General features: G+C 37.1%; 1 protein-coding gene across 1 annotated transcript in view; it reads left to right on the top strand.

The window, feature by feature from the left end:
* SQLE (squalene epoxidase) overlaps positions 1–15,558 on the top strand; it is a 30,594-nt gene extending 15,036 nt beyond the window's left edge. The window contains exons 2-12 of the mRNA XM_019643459.1: positions 458–471; positions 2,707–2,965; positions 4,456–4,636; positions 5,949–6,045; positions 7,163–7,276; positions 7,356–7,527; positions 9,329–9,424; positions 11,671–11,813; positions 12,227–12,323; positions 14,009–14,096; positions 15,035–15,558. Coding sequence (XP_019499004.1) covers positions 458–471; positions 2,707–2,965; positions 4,456–4,636; positions 5,949–6,045; positions 7,163–7,276; positions 7,356–7,527; positions 9,329–9,424; positions 11,671–11,813; positions 12,227–12,323; positions 14,009–14,096; positions 15,035–15,227 — 1,454 coding nt within the window. The 3' untranslated portion in view covers positions 15,228–15,558. The remainder of the gene's footprint in view (positions 1–457; positions 472–2,706; positions 2,966–4,455; positions 4,637–5,948; positions 6,046–7,162; positions 7,277–7,355; positions 7,528–9,328; positions 9,425–11,670; positions 11,814–12,226; positions 12,324–14,008; positions 14,097–15,034) is intronic.
* The last annotated feature ends 1,201 nt before the right edge of the window (positions 15,559–16,759 follow it).

The following is a 16,759-nucleotide window of genomic DNA, read 5'->3' as shown; positions in this document are numbered from 1 at the left end:
TTTGATTATGAAACGTGAAATGAAATGTTAGAATTTCATTTTGAAGGAGGATAGAATCACTTTGTGTGATGGAAAAAAACCAAGTGTTATTTCAATCCTTGGGTAAGGGTGGAATTTGTACCTGGGAAGAAAGAAACCTGCTGCAGGGAAGTCCACTGCCCAGAAGTGACAGCTGGCTGGGGAACGTGACAGAGCAATTAGAAGAACTGGCAGAGTAAAAATGCTCAGCATTTTGAAGTCACGGGCAAAACGCCCTCCTCTTCACACATCAGTGGAGTGTTCAGGAAATCACTGCAGTAATGTCCTGGTCAAGTGAAAACCTGAGGGATGGCCACAGTGCAGCCATGTTCCCAAATCAAGGGCCGGGTCCTCAAATACGCGTGAAGTTATGCTGTTTGCAAAGGCAGCAGAGGACGACGGTGGTATGGGATGAGGGAGGACAGGCGGTGGAGGCCAGAGCACTTAGGGCCTGTTGGCCATGGGTGTTTGGACTTTTTCCCAAGAGCACTGGAGGATTCTAAGCATGAGGGTCACAATACTTGATGTTTACTTTTGAAAAAGCACATTCCAGTTGCTGTGTGGTGAATGAATTTTAGGGGGAGAAGAATGGAAGCGAGGATGTCAGCGAGGGTTGGCGGTGACTTGGAGTCAGCGTGAGTGGCCTGGAAAACGATGTGCTCTTTCAGGGTTCTGGGTCTTCATTTACGATAGACACAGTGCAGGTCAGCAAGGCTTACAGAAGAGAGGGTCTTGGTTTAGACTTTTGACTTGACCCCTTTCTGGCTGTGGGACTTTTGGCAAATGGCTTAGTTTTCTGTAAGAATCAGTTGTCTCTTCCGTTAGATGGGGACGGCAGCAGCCTTGATGGTGGTTAGGGAATGAAATGATTGAATGTTTACAAAACGCCTGGCTCATAACTGATGAGTAGTAACTATTACTAATGTTCGTGTAAAGGTAGGATACATCTGTTAGGAGTCGTCTTAGTAGGCCTGACGAAGGTCTGTGGTATGCTGGGTGTGGGCTTGGAGGAATGGGAAAAGGAGGGAGGGGGCCACGAATTCGCAGTCTGAAATCCTTGGTATGGTGGTCTGAGATGTCTCCCCTCAGGGTCACTGAGCACTAACTAGTCCAGGTGGCTGGAATGCTGTTGCATCATTCTGTGTAGACAAATCTTGGGGTAGGAACATGGAGTTATCAGCAGTCAATATTGGTTCCACTTTGTGAATGCTTCAAGGCTGTCTTCTGCTCATTTGTTAGAAATCGGGGAGTTGTTCGACTGCATTAGAGTACCAAGTTCCCATTAGTGCTTCCTCTCCTGACCTGGCTCTGAAAAACTTGACTTCCTCCTGAGTTCCTCTTCCAGGATTGTGTGTGTGTTTAACAGGGAAAACCTCAGAACAAAAGCTAATACAAAATGGCTAAGATGACACAGGCTTATCTTGCTCTCAGACCAGGAATTTAAATATAGTCAGTTGTTCTCCACTAAGAAATGCTGTACTGACGGGCAGAGTTAGACTATTGTCTTCTCCTCTTGGTAAAGGACAAAAAAGGTAATTTCCCTAAGAGAAATAATAAAAAATGGAATGGTCAAGGCCCCACCCCATTATGGAAACAAAGGAAGGCTGGGAGAATATTAGAATCACAGAGAATTAAAAATCTGAAGGATTTTAGGATTTAGCTCCTTCCTTTTTGCCTGAGGTCTTACAATAAAAGCATTTCAAAATGGCATTTAGTCTTATCTTAATCATTAAGGTCAGAGAACTCAAGCAAAATGGTTCCTTACAATTCTGTATCTGGAATGTATTCATATTTGTGACTATACATACCAAAAAAAATACTGATTACAACATTGAAGTGTTCATTCAAAAACACCCAATAACAGTCATTGTTATTCTCAATGGGCATAAATCTCTCAGAACAGGACTTTTTCATCTTATGATCAAAGTTAAAACTTTTACTCTCAGCCCATTTACTGATAGGTTAATGTTTGTCCTTATATGTAAATTGGGACCAACTTGACATCATTGTTTAGGCTGCCTTAGAGTACCAGAACAGGGAAAAAGGAAGGGGTAAATGAAATACGATATTATATGTTAAGGACTGAAGTTGTGAACAGATCATGTCCCAAGGGACAAAATGAGTTATTTTTTTGTTCTTTTGGAATTTTGTTGAGTTAAATAATCCTCAATTAGTAGATGAGTAGCCAGAATTTGACAGTCTGATATAAAAGTGATTTTAGATTATATATATAAAAGGTGCTGAATAGTTTGCACTATGAAGTAAAATCAGAAGTTGTACGTGATTTGCATCTGGTTGATGCTTAGTATGTATTTGAAGACTTGAGTAATTAATGATAGAATTTTCCTTATAATAAGTCTTTGAAGCCTCTTATAAACGTTTTTTTATATTTGGCCTGATGTAGATTTCTAAATATGTCTGTATCACAGCATTTTCTAAATACCATATTTGGAAAAGGAATATGTATTTAATTTTCTTGGGATATTATACAGTTTTATTTATCCAACATTTTGATATTATTCGTTTTTATATATGATCTGGATTTAAATATGTAATGGTTCATCTGGTTTGTTAATGTTTAGGATGCAGCTTTTGCCTAAAATGCAAAAGTCCAGTGTGTCTGTAATAGTAGTATGATTTAAGGATAACAAATGTGGGTACATACTCACTTTTTTTTTTTTTTTTTAGAAACAGTGCAGAAATGGAACCAGTATTTCAGAAACCGCCTTACTAGGAGGAGCTACCCCTACATCGGTATTTTCTCAAAATGATCCAGAAGTTATCATTGTGGGATCTGGTGTTCTTGGCTCTGCTTTGGCAACAGTGCTCTCCAGAGATGGAAGAAAGGTGACAGTAATTGAGAGAGATTTACAAGAGCCTGACAGGATAGTTGGAGAATTTCTGCAGCCAGGTGGTTGCCGCGTCCTTAAAGACCTCGGTCTTGAAGGTAGGTTCATATTGATTTTTAGGAGTTATGTGGTATAAGCATATTCACTTTAGACTCTCCTATCACTGGTAAAAAGGGATTCAATTAATTTTCACTTATAAGTTACTCTACTTAACTTGAAGTGTGATTAAAAAACATCAGAAAACTATTTTGATTTTAGCATAGACATGATAAGTTTTTCTTTCATCAGAAATGAAATTATTTTAATGTACTTTATCTTAATAGATATTTTAATGTATTTACATATAGTATGCGACAGTTTAATACACCTGCTAAAGTCCACTTTTTCACTTAACATAAACGTGTTTCTACTGTTAACGGTTTTTTCCTTATAATTGTAAGCCTATGCATAGCATTTTCCTAATTGATACTTCATAATGTACTTTACCTTTCTAACTTAGATTAATATTCAGGTTATGTTCAGTTATTTATTAGAGATAACACTGTGGTGAACCTATTCTTGCATATGACTTTAGGGCCGGCCGAGTGGCTCAGTTGGTTAAGAGCTAGCTCAAGAGTTTGAGCTCTGAGCAACAGCGGTTCGAGTCCCGGCCCGAGCTGAGCAGCCACTGAGCTGCCAACAGGTAGCAGGATGGCTCAGCTAAAAAAACAAAACAAACAAAAAACCCCCCAAAAAACAACAACAAAAAAACATATGACTTTAAAAATTATTAAAAACTCTATCTTTAGGGTGAATTTCTTAGAGGAAGTTCCAAGACTAAGATTATTATGTCAGAGGATGCTAACTTCTTTATGGTTCTTGATATTATTGCTTTAGTTATTTTCTAAAATGTTATTAGTTTATAGCATGACCAATAATATATAAATTTATCAGTTTTATTTACTCTCACCAGCACTTTTGATAGATTTGATATCTTATTGTTTCAATTTTATTTCACTGATTTTTTTTTAAAGTCAAATTTTTAGCATCTTTCCTGATTTGTTCAGTTTCTCTATTGTTTAATGTGAATTATCTGTATACTTTCTACCCATTATTATTGGGGGTCTTAATATTTTTCCTACAGATTTTGATGGCTAAGTTTTATATATAAATAATAATCTTTTGTGATACTACAAACTTGCTAAGATTATTGTCTTCCAGAAGAATTAAAATTTCTGAAATAATTATATAGTTCTCTAAATGGTATCATAGCTTTTTTTTTTTTTTTCCAGTTAGTTGACATTCAATATTATATTAGTTTCAGGTGTATAGCATATAGACATTTATATAATTATGTAGTGATCCCCAATTACTCTAGTATCCACCTGGCACTGTATTCATAGTTGTTGCGACATTATAGACTGTATTCTCCATGCTGTACTGGACATCCCAGTGACTTTTATAAATACCAATTTGTAGTTCTTAATCCCATCATGTTTGCCACCTGGCTGAAGATGGCATCTCTTTCCATGCCTCTATGACCTCTTGGTGCTAGTATAACTCTGGGCATATTAACAAAGTTGATTTTTTTGAACCGAATTTTTTGCAGATACAGTGGAAGGTATTGATGCCCAGGTTATCCATGGCTACGTAATTCATGAGCGGGAATGCAAATCAGATGTTCACATTCCTTACCCTGTGTTAAAAGACAATCAAGTGCAGAGTGGAAGAGCTTTCCATCATGGAAGGTTGATCATGAGTCTCCGGAATGCAGCTATGGCAGAGCCCAAGTAAGATTGCTTCAAATATATAATGTTCAGGAATTGACACATTTAAACTTGGCCTTTGCACATATACTATTTTATAAATTTTCATAAGTTGTTTGGATAGGGGCTAGACCAGGGGTCGGCAAACTTTTGAGACGGAAGAGCTAATCCTGTCCCTCACAACAATTTAAAAATTATTTGAGAGCCATAAAACAAATCAAATCACCATTATGTGAATAATATCCTTTAAAAATTTTATAACTGAAACTATGATAGTTTTATTTTCATTTTCAATTTTACTTCAGAGCCACATGTATGTACCCAAAGAGCCACATGTGGCTTGCGAGCCGCAATTCGCCGACCCCTGGGCTGGACATAGGTCTTACACTAAAATAAACCATGAGTTAGAAGAGCATTAGATCTTTCCAGAGCCTTTGTTAAGAGTATCATATAGAGACTTTGTTAGGGGGATGACATGGAACTATTGAGAATTTTCCTTTGACTAAATAAATGGTGTGATTTTTATGTGGCTGGAATTTAGAGGATGATAGTTGTCACTAAGGTGTACAAGTCCATGTGTGCCCATTTGGGAGTTGGGGTTTGTGGCTATGATGCTTCCTATTAAAATTCAGGACGAGGCATTCAAGGGGAAATAAATCCCTGTCCCATTGTTACGAAGGACCTAGTCTGACAGGACTGGCTTCTTTTCTTAATTATTAGCTTGTATTTGCCTCTAGCCTTAACACTATAATTAAGGAAGTCTTAAATATGAGAACCCTCATGTCATTGGCATGAGTGTTGACAAAGCAAATGAAGAAGTATATTTATCCTTAGGACTGAAAGGATTTGATATCTGGAAGTAGAATATGTTTATTGTAGAAAAATGGGACAATACCCCAAAATATAAAGAAGATTCTAAAAATTATCCATGACCCTTCTGACTAGAAGTAACTACTATGAATAATTTGGTGGATAAACTTCAATTCTGTTTTCGCATCTGTGTATGAATTGGTGTGGGTATGTAAGGTTTTTCTGTATGTTATTTTTTAATGAATTGAGATAAAAATGTTACTTTTTAAAATACTATTAAAATCATTACATTAGTAATATATATTCAATTTGAAGAAATTAGAAAATGAAAACCCCATATAATTCTAAAACCCATTAATGATGTTTTTGCTTTTTGTCCTTCCAGACCGTTTTCTATGCGTGTGTGTGCACCCACATGCATGTTCCGTTTATGTGGGTAAAATGGAGATGAGGGATAAGGAATTTATGATGCCTTATTTAAATTGTGCATGTGTGTCACTGTAGAATTTGTTTATTTATCTTTCAGCACACAGTTTATTGAGGGCATTGTCCTACAGTTATTAGAAGAAGATGATGCTGTGGTTGGAGTTCAGTACAGGGATAAAGAAACCGGAGACATCAAGGTGAGATGTTATCAAATGTTAGCTTTTCCCGAGAGATTTTTTTTTCCCCTTTCTTTTTCTCCTATTCCTTTAAAAAAGTAGGCTCACCAAATTATTATTCCACAAATGAACTGAGTTCTTTCTAAGCCCTGTGCAACAGGATGGATTTCAGATTGTAACACGTTGGTCTTTCGAGCACCTCAGCATGCTATACAAATAACTTTGTAAACAAACACCCCTGGATTAACAGCATTCAAAACAAATGAGAAATATACTCTAGCGGAGAAGCCAAGGGGAACTAGAAGGTGAAAAAGGAAGGATTCAACATAAAAGAAACGATTGGGATAAAATAAACCGTTGTTTAAATCAGAAAGGCAAGAATAAGAGACTGTGGGAAATAGCAGAATAAAATAGTTTGCAATATATGCTCATATGGGTCCAAGGCTAATCTGTTGATTCTTCTGGGCTGCTCTGTGGGGTCACCACCCCCTAGAAATTGTGCTCTAATGAGGGTGATTGCAAGGTAATATAAATATGTACATACATCCATGTGTACCAAAATTCTTCTAATTCTTTCCATCCACTTGATGGAAAGCACTCTGTGAAGTTAGAAAAATTCTAGTATAAAAAGAATCTGGCTAGTCCTTCAAATTCTTAACGAGATTTAGTCTTCTCTGGGCCATACTTGCTTTGCAGTTGTTTTCTCTGTTATTTATCAAAATGTAGCTTAATCCCCGATGGTTTGGATGGTGGAGCTTTTGAAGGAAGGTGATTCTTAGGGACTCAGGGTCTCCAAAAATTGGTTATGCATGAACTTTTAAACCCATGTAACAGCTTTTTCAATAGCATTATCTTCAAATACCAACTATAATGTTATCTGATCATATATTTCAATCCATTCATGCACATTTTAAAAGAATGGTCCTTGTAGGAGCTGGCTGAGTGGCTCAGTTGGTGAAGAGCTTGCTCAAAGGTTTGAACTCTGAACAACAGCAGTTCGAGTCCGGCCCGAGCTGAGCTGCCGCTGAGCTGCCAACAGGTGGCAGGATGGCTCAGCTAAAAAAAAAAAAAAAAACAATGGTCCTTGTACTGTGTAATTTCTAACCGTTTCACTGAGTAGTCTTTATTTTTGTTGTAGGAACTCCATGCTCCATTGACTGTTGTTGCAGATGGACTTTTTTCCAAGTTCAGGAAAAACCTGATCTCCAACAAAGTTTCTGTTTCATCTCATTTTGTTGGCTTTCTTATGAAGGTACTGTAGGGCTGTAGTTGTAGAAAAATAAAAGCAACTTGAAATTTGAAAGTTATTAAAATAGTTTATGTTTTTCTAGAATGCACCGCAGTTTAAAGCAAATCATGCTGAACTTGTTTTAGTGAATCCAAGTCCAGTTCTCATCTACCAGATTTCATCTAATGAAACTCGAGTCCTTGTTGACGTTCGAGGAGAATTGCCAAGGAATTTAAGAGAATACATGGCTGAAAAAATTTACCCACAATTACCTGGTAAGAAATAGGATTTCACTCCCATTGTAATCTACAGCTTGAAAGCCAATCTCACAAAAGGCTCTCCGTCTCCAGTTGTCCCTAAAGCTGTGTCTAAAATAGGCCAGAGGTAAGGTTGGCAGGTGAAGAAAGCATCCAGTCAATCAGATATACTAGAGCTAAACAACTTATTTAAACTAGCACGTAAGAAAAATCTCCAAATTAAAAAGATAGTTTCAATATATTTTTTCATATCAATAATTAAAGCAGAGTTTTCAGAATTATTGACAAAATTTTAATATTTTTTCAAGCACTCTAGATAGTAATCTGAGGTCTGTGAATTCTTGAAATATCTCATACTTAATTACTTTTATGCTTGCTTTTGTGATAGCTATCATTTATTGAGTGTCTACTATAAAGAGATGTTTTACAAACGGAATTTCATTTAATCTACACAACCACCCTATGACGTAGGCATTATCATTATCCTCGTTTTACAGATGAGGGAACCACGATTCAGAGAGGTTACTTAGCTTCTCCAGCATAAACTATTAGTGGCAGAGCCAGGGCTGCCTGGCTCATAATTCCTGCCCTCGGAATGTGACAGCTGTAAGGAATCAGCGCGATTTTAGTTTTGAGTTGAATACAGAAAGGCTCCATGAGATTTCAGGCATCTTTATAAAAACATAAAAATTACTTTCTGCGATTTTTTTTTTCTTTTTTGAATGGGAAGATATAAGAAAAATGTAAAAATTCTTAAGGCTATAGATGAAATGGAAACCCTGTTTGCCAATTATGATTATAGTAATAGGAAACTGCTCGGTATGCATACATTTTGTAAAAATACTGTTTTTTTAAGTTATATTTTAAGGAAAAGCACTCTGTTTAATAATTAACAGAATAGTAACAGAAATGAAGTGAAATGAAGGTATACATGGGACCAACTTAGATTTTTAATAATGACATTTTCAACATGTTAGTACAATTTTCACTCAGTTAAGCCATTTTTGAAGCTTTCAAAAATGAGCTATGCATATTTAGAAAAAGGATAGTCAATTACCTGGTTTTTTACACCATTTAAAAAATTTTACTATGGGTTGAGTTTTCCAATTCATAGGTTAATTGGAGCAGACTACCCTGAGGTCATGGAGGGAAATGATTTGCAGGCTTATATTAATATTAGGTTATTGAAGTACTGTTCCTTGTAGGAATAGAATAGTTTCAACATAGGCGTTCTGCTCCTGTAGCCCCAGATTACACTGGGAACTAAGAAAAGAAAGTTCATTTTCTATGAGTCTAAGCACAAAACTTTAAATAGGAAGTACCTTAGAGATAAGCTAATCCAATCGTTTCATTTTATAGATGGGCGAAAATGAAGCTCAGATAGGTAGTGCTTTCTGCATCTTATCCTTTTTCTAGTGTATATATCCTGCTGTTTGTGAATTGGTAGTATAGTCTATGTCATCTGATATTATCAGAATATGGTGGTGACAATAAATTAAATGTTAAATATGACAGCTGTCAGTTAACATTTGGAAGAGAGGTGGGGTGGTTTTCTCCCTATCTCATTATCTGAATTTGCTTCACTTTATTATTCACTCAGCTGTATGTCCACTTACATAAATTTTCTTAGATTCCTTTGTTAGCATGAATGACTAGGTGCTTAATAATTTTATAAATAAAAAAATTCGTTCTTGATTTATTACAAGGCCATAATAGATATGTAGTAGGTATTTGTTTTTACTTGCTAGATAAGGAAATGTGATAACTGGAAATTGAAACGTTATAAACCATGTGTTTGGCGGGGTGGGATTTATTGCAGATCACTTGAAAGAACCATTCCTAGAAGCCGTTCAGAATTCTCGTATGCGGTCGATGCCTTCAAGCTTCCTTCCTCCTTCACCAGTTAGCAAACAGGGTAATATTTTATTGGACTTGTTTTATAGAGGGTATTCAAAATATTCAAATACAATATTCCTGATGTCATGTATGTGATTAAATTTGTACTGCCGGGAATGACGTGTGGCAGAGAATTGGTTGCTGTGGATTAACACATTACTAATATCAAAATTAGTTTCATGATATCTTTAGTTATTTAATATTGAGTGCATATAAATCACTGTGCTTGTCATTGGGGATACAACAGTCAGATATAGTCCTTGATCTAGAGAAGGCAGTTTTCTAGACAGATGATGATAGAGACAGATGATTTCAGAACACTGTTGATAAATGCTGTAATAAAAACCCACTCATGGTGCCACCGATTCACTGGAAGGGGTGTACGCGGCAGGGAGAGGGGCGCTTGTGAACTGGGAAGGTGGTTAGGGAGGACATTGCTCAGGAAGTAAAGCTGGAGTGGGGGCATGGAGAAGGGGTGGGAGTTCAGAGCTGGGCAGTGAAAGGAGGGGCTTCTCAGTCGACGGAGGAACAGCTGCAGCGGCCTGTATGGCTGAGAAATGGTGGCACTTGGGATGAACAAGTGGTTTCCTATGGCTGGAGGAGAGGCTAGGTGTCAGAGTGGAAGAAAACGAAGATATTTAGTTTAGTTTTAATCTTATAGACAGTGGAATTCATTGAAAAGGTTTTTTTTTTTAAATTTTAATTTTTTATAATACTTTTGAGATATAAGCAAATCATACAGTTCACCCATTTAAAGTATACAATTCATTAGTTTTTAGTATGTTCATAGATATACGCAGCCATCACTACAGTCATTTTCAGAACATTTTTATCACCCCATAAGAAACCCTGTTCCCATAAGCCGTCACTCCTCATTTCTTCCCAACCTCCAGCCCCAGGCAACCAGTAATCTACTTCTCTGTATAGATTTGCCTCTTCTGGAGATTTCCTGTCAATAGAATCGTCACCATGTGATCCTTTGTAACTGGCTTCTTGGAGGTTCATCCATGTTGCAGCATGTATCAGTCCTTCATTTGCTATTATGGCCAAATAATATTCCATGTGTGAATATATTACCTTTTGATTATCCATCAGCAGGTAGACATTTGAGTTGTTTCCATTTTTGGTTATTCTGAACAATACTGCTGTGAACATCTGGGTACAAGTTTCTGTGTGGACATGTTTTCCTTTTTCCTGGGTGTACACCTACAGGTTGCACTGCTGGGTCATATGGTAACTCTCTTTAGCCCTTTGAGGAGCTGCCAGACTTTTCCAAAGCAGCTGCCCCATTTTACATTCCTATTAGCAATGTGTGAGTGTTCCAAATTCTCCCCGTCCTTGACATGTTATTTATTACCTGTCTTTTTTTGCTCCTAGCCATCCTCGTAGATGTGAACTGATACCTCATTGTGGTTTTGATTTGTAGTTTTCTGATAATGATCTTGAACATCTTTTCTTGTGCTTATTTGGCCATTTGCTTATCTTTGGAGAAATGTTTTTTCAGACTGCACATTTTTTAATTGGGCAAATTAAAAAACATTGATTGTTGGGTTTAAGAGTTCCTTATATATTATGTATGACTTGCAAAAATGTTCTCTCATTCTGTGGATTGTCCTTTTTCTTCTGTGGTGTTCACTGAAAATTTTAATTTTCATGAAGTTCAGTTTATCTGTTTTTTCTTTTGTTGCTTGTGTTGTTCATATCATATTTGAAAAGGCTTTGCCCAGTCCAAGATCACAAAGATTTACTCGTATATTGTATCCTATGAGTTTTCTAGTTTTAGCTATTACATTTCAGTGTTTGATCTGTTTCGAGTTAAATTTTGGGTATGGTGAGGAGGGGTCCAACTGCACGGTGAAGATTGCTGTGAAGCGTCCAAGACCTCTTGATTATTTTCCCTTGTAGAAGGCTTGCTTTCTATGTCTGGATGCCTGTAGATTTTTTTATTTTTTCATGAAGGAAGCCTTATAAACATTTCGACATTGTTTGAATTAACCTTAGATTTGCATGCGACTTTCACGAGGGCAGGGACCATATTCTTTTCCTCGTATTCCCAGTATCTGGCACATACTAGGTGCCTAATAGATATTGATTGCATCAAATCTTGAATTTTTGCCTCAACAAATTTTAGTCGTGATCTTATTCCCTTGTATTTTCATATTGTTATTTAGTAACTCACATGAATAATATTTATAAACTAATGGAGTAGTTACTTATCTTTTTGGCCTCCAGGATGATACCATAATCTAAATGATCTATTTATAGGTGTCCTTCTTTTGGGAGATGCATATAATATGAGACATCCTCTTACTGGAGCAGGAATGACTGTTGTTCTTAATGATATAAAACTATGGAGAAAATTGCTGAAAGGTATCCCTGACCTTTATGATGATGAAGCTGTGTCCCAGGTAAGATATTAAATTATTCTTTGACAAAAAAGTCTCAAAATAGATATCTTCGTGGGGCCTAAGAGGACTGGGGCTTTGATGGGGAGATTTGTATGTAGGAGCCTGATGCTTAGCAGTGGTTTCAGGGAAGACTTATTCAGGCTTGAAGAAGCGGACTTGCAACCTGTGAATCTTACAGAATTTCTAAGTTTGAATGTTAGGTAACACTGGATCGCACAGGCCACTTTACTCATAGTGATTGTAAATTTAGCTTCAGAGTCAAATAACTCAAAGCTCAGATTTTTTTGTTTGTTTTTTTAAATTATAAACATAAGGTATAACTACTTGTATGTGGTTCTCAGGATAAATATCAATTTGAGGGGATCATAAACATCAATTGGTACTTTCTTTTTTTTCCCTCCTTTCCTTTTTAGGCCAAACAGTCATTCTATTGGACAAGAAAAAGGTCTCATTCCTTCGTTGTGAATGTCCTTGCTCAGGCTCTTTATGAATTATTTTCTGCAAGAGATGGTACGTGTAGATATTTTTAAATCAATATTGAATTGCAGATTTTTAGCATAGAAACAGAGCTTTATTAAAAAAAAAGTGAGTTATTAGGCCAGAAATAGAAACGTTTCCTGAGTTTGCTGACTCTCAAGTTGGTAGTCCTTTTTTACTTCATCCTTGAGTGAGATTTTTAGCTTTTAATCATCATGTAGGTATGTTAGACAAGGCTGTTATCTGCCCTTAGATGAGCTTAAAAGCAATTCCTCAATAAGGTATCATTATTTTTAATTCCCCTGGTCCAGACCAGATCATGCAGATCCCCAAATGCATGATTGTGATGGAGGATCTTTCTGGCCATGGATTAAAAGGCAATATAGTTCATGTTTTTCTTCCTGAACGCTAGTGTCAATTTCTTCTCAAAGTAATATTTTATAAAATGAATACAAGCTTCAGATCATGTTCAGATTTTGTCCCCTGTTAAAATGCACAAGTAGCAGAATGCATCCACCTTTTGCTCATTTGAAACATCCCCAGGCTTTTGTTTTCACTTCCAAATTCACTGTAGAGAGGTGGTGGTCAGGCTCTCTATTAAGGAAAACATGACTTAGCAGAAGCAGTGTTAGAAATGGAGGGAAATGCAGCTGAGCCACCTCCCAACCATAGCAGTGTGCAAATCAGTTAATGGTAGTTAATGAGACTAGACTTGTAGGATTTCAAGAACTATAACTTAAATCGCCTAAATCGCATTACTTCAGATGTTTACAAAAACAAAAAAGAAACCAAAAAACCTATTTCTGTGACCTGGCCAAGGTTTGATGACCTGATTACAAAGGATAATATGGTACAAATACCTTCTGTAGCCTCTATAACCATCATTCTTGCTAACAGGAAAAAAAACGCATTGATTGTGACTTATGAAGCAAATCTCTTCTGCTATCGGGCAAGGCAGTTAAAATGACTGGTTGGGCAAGTAAAAATAAAGAACCAAGTTTTGAGTTTTTCTAAGCTTGTCTAAGCTCTTGAGTTTCTAAAATTTGGAATTGGCAGCTGCCAACCAAACAACATAGAAAAAGTTATGAAGATTGGAGATGGAAAAGAGCTTTACTGGAATACAAGTTTACCTATCGCATCCTTTATCTGTTGTAAAGAAAAATCTAGGCACACCTGAAAAGAACATTGATTCTAAATTAAAATAGGTTACTGATTGATTATACTATGTTGTAAGGGTTACTTAGAGCAGTGTAAGAGACTATACAGATGTAAGGCATTATTTTTTTATATTCACGGCTGTTCTTTTTACTTGATAATTTACTGCTCAAAGGTATGGGCTGGGTATCTCAGGGAATTTGGTTTCCAGCATTGCGATTGTATTACAAAAGTTTTATAAACTATTTTGCATCATTTAATGAATTTACAACATAATCAAGGCAGTAGTTTAAACAACTCAACTTCTGGGACCTACATTTTTGGGGTATTCATCATTTAATAACAGGAAAAAGTTTATTCATACTTATATTACTCTCCATAATGTTGATTGTGGAATTTAAAAGAAATCTTGGGTTGTTGAAATTCCAGGACTAGATTATTAAGAAATCATCTATAAGGGTTTCATATTTGTTACATCTTCATTTTTTCCTGATCTATCATTAGCACCCTAACATAACTGTGTAAACATTTTGATTGAGAGTAATTTTTAAATTTTATTTTAGATACCCTACTTCAACTAAGAAAAGCCTGCTTTTTATATTTCAAACTGGGTGGAGAATGTATCACGGGTCCTGTCGGGCTGCTCTCTGTGTAAGTTGTTTTGATGCCACAAAGAAAACATACTGCAGATTTTTAAGGATTGTTCAATTTATGAATTGCTACAAATTTTTCTTCCCTATGTAGTTTGTCATTTTATTATCCATTAGTATCCAAATCAGAAGGTAGCCCAGAGAAATGAAGCAAGGCAACATTTTGTCCTGTGTTTTACATCTGGAAATGGCATTGATTAGAAGTTGGTGGTAGACGAGGCTAAACCCCTTGATTAAAATAGCAGCTTATTGTTTGCCTGTGGGTTTATCCACACGATCTATTTATGGGAGCCGTGGATGACTGAGAAATCTATATTTAAAAATTAGTTTAAGGGCCGGCCGAGTGGCTCAGTTGGTTAAGAGCTCGCTCAAGAGTTTGAGCTCTGAGCAACAGCGGTTCGAGTCCAGCCCGAGCTGAGCAGCCGCTGAGCTGCCAACAGGTAGCAGGATGGCTCAGCTAAAAAAAAAAAATAATAATAAAATAAAATAAAAATTAGTTTAAGTGCAGGGACTCAAGAGACTTGGTAATAATTTTGAGGGTACAGACAGATGTTAAGTCATTTCTCAGTCATCTGTAACTGAACATCAGCACTGTTACCTGTGGAAAAACCTAGACTCCAGGAGGCCTGGCCATGTAGGTGCTTCACACTGAGATCTAGAGATGAATGAAAGAAAACCACTCAAAACATACGACTGATGTCAACTAGACGAAGGGGAGTTACTGTCTTCTCTGACAGGGGGATATTCTAAGTAGTTTCTTGTGAAAGTATTAAAAAAAAAATTTGTCCCTACCATCACATAGCAGGCAGACACAAGCTTGTGAAGTCCTAACATGCAAAGTGTTTAGCTGTATAGATGATACATAATTGAAACTTTTTATAGTAAATTTGAATGTCAGGGTCTTACCTATATATTTATTTTTATTTTTTTCTATTCCAGACTGTCTCCTAACCCACTGACTTTGATAGGACACTTCTTTGCTGTTGCAGTCTATGCCATATATTTTTGCTTTAAATCGGAACCTTGGATTACGAAACCCCGAGCCATTGTCAGTAGTGGTGCTGTATTATACAAAGCGTGTTCTGTGATATTTCCTCTCATTTACTCAGAAATGAAGTACTTGGTTCATTAAGCTTAAAGGGGAACTATTTGTGAATGAGTATTTGGAACTCACCAAGTCCTAAGAAACTTTCGGAAGAGGACTTATGCAGCATAGTACTTTTAAAGTGGAAACTCTTGGACCAAGATTAGGATTCATTTGTTTTTGAAGTTATTTGTATATAAACATGTAAATATATACTTTAATTTGCAATTTACAATGAAAGGTCAAATAAGATAGATATTTGAAAGAAGTGATTGTTACCATAAAATAGTGCTAATCCTGAGAACAGTTTTTCTTTTGAATTCGGTATTCAGGATGAGTTATTGTGGGACATACAAATAAAATGAAGAATGAACCTTCACGTCTGTTTGTTTCTTGTTGTGGACTTCGTGTAGCTCCATGAGAGTGGGAAAGAAAACCACAGTGGGATGCAAAACGCAGGGGAAGCCGCTCCGTTCAGTGATCGGCGCTGGGGAACGTGCTGTGCTCAGCATCTTTGCACCTAGTTTTCCTCATCTGTCTAGTGAGGCATGTTGATAAGTTCTTTTCTGAGTTCAGTGAGGCATTTTGATAAGTTCTTTTCTGAGTTCTTTGAAAAGACCACATTCAGAGAAGAAGCAATCAAGGGCTTGGTAAGTTCCGCTGTATAACATTAAGAAGCCAGGCTAGGATTATTTCCAGAAACAGATGAACAAATCAGCATTTTTAATACCTGGCATAATAATGAGCTTAAAATCAAAGAGCTCTTACTGAGTTTACAGTATATTTGAAGAGATTATAGACTCAGAAGATTTACAGGTCAGTAAATCCCCAAATACCACTCAAGTAAACTGCTACCCCTGACATCAGAGCAGTACAGTGGAACCTGGACTATTAAGAAACGACTTCAGAGTCTAATGGCTAGGGCTAGAATGACCCGTAAAGCCTTTATAATACAAATCTCTCTTTTTTAACTTACAAGTTCTCTTTTAGTTGAGAGCATGTTTCACCGGCCAGATCACCAGTGGCGTCACTTGCATAGATCACTTTGACTTGTTTGAGCAGAATGTCTGGTGAACTCATTCTCTTGGTTCATGACATTCTCTCTCATGTATCCCAAAGTTCTATTTTCTGTTTACAAACTCAGTTTCTTAGATCTGGCCTGTTCAGCAGCTGGTTTTCTTTGGGGGCCATTTTCACAGGCAACTCCTTTCTCGCAGCTGCCGTTACCAGACTGCAAATGGAAAACAGCAGCCTAGTTTTGAGATGAAGTGGATGGCTGTGGGCTCACCAGCTGGTTCCCACGCATCAGCCTCCCAGTGTGGGAGGCTTCCAGCTCCTTCCATACCCGGCAACCACTGCCTTTTCAAATTCTGCCCTGGGGCCTCGACCAGGTGAGGCTGTGAGGCGCCTGCTCCCCTCTGCTGACTAGATGCCCTTTGAAAACCTTTTCTAGGGCCGGCCGAGTGGTGCGATGGTTAAGAACTGGCTTAGGATGCCAGAGGGCCCCGGTTTGGATCCCACATATGAGGGCCAGTGACACTGCCCTCTACAGCTAAGATGCTGAACAACAGCTCAACCTG

Source organism: Hipposideros armiger, unplaced genomic scaffold, assembly GCF_001890085.2.
Source record: "Hipposideros armiger isolate ML-2016 unplaced genomic scaffold, ASM189008v1 scaffold_78, whole genome shotgun sequence".
NCBI lineage: Eukaryota > Metazoa > Chordata > Mammalia > Chiroptera > Hipposideridae > Hipposideros > Hipposideros armiger.
This window is presented reverse-complemented; position numbering and strand designations above follow the sequence as displayed.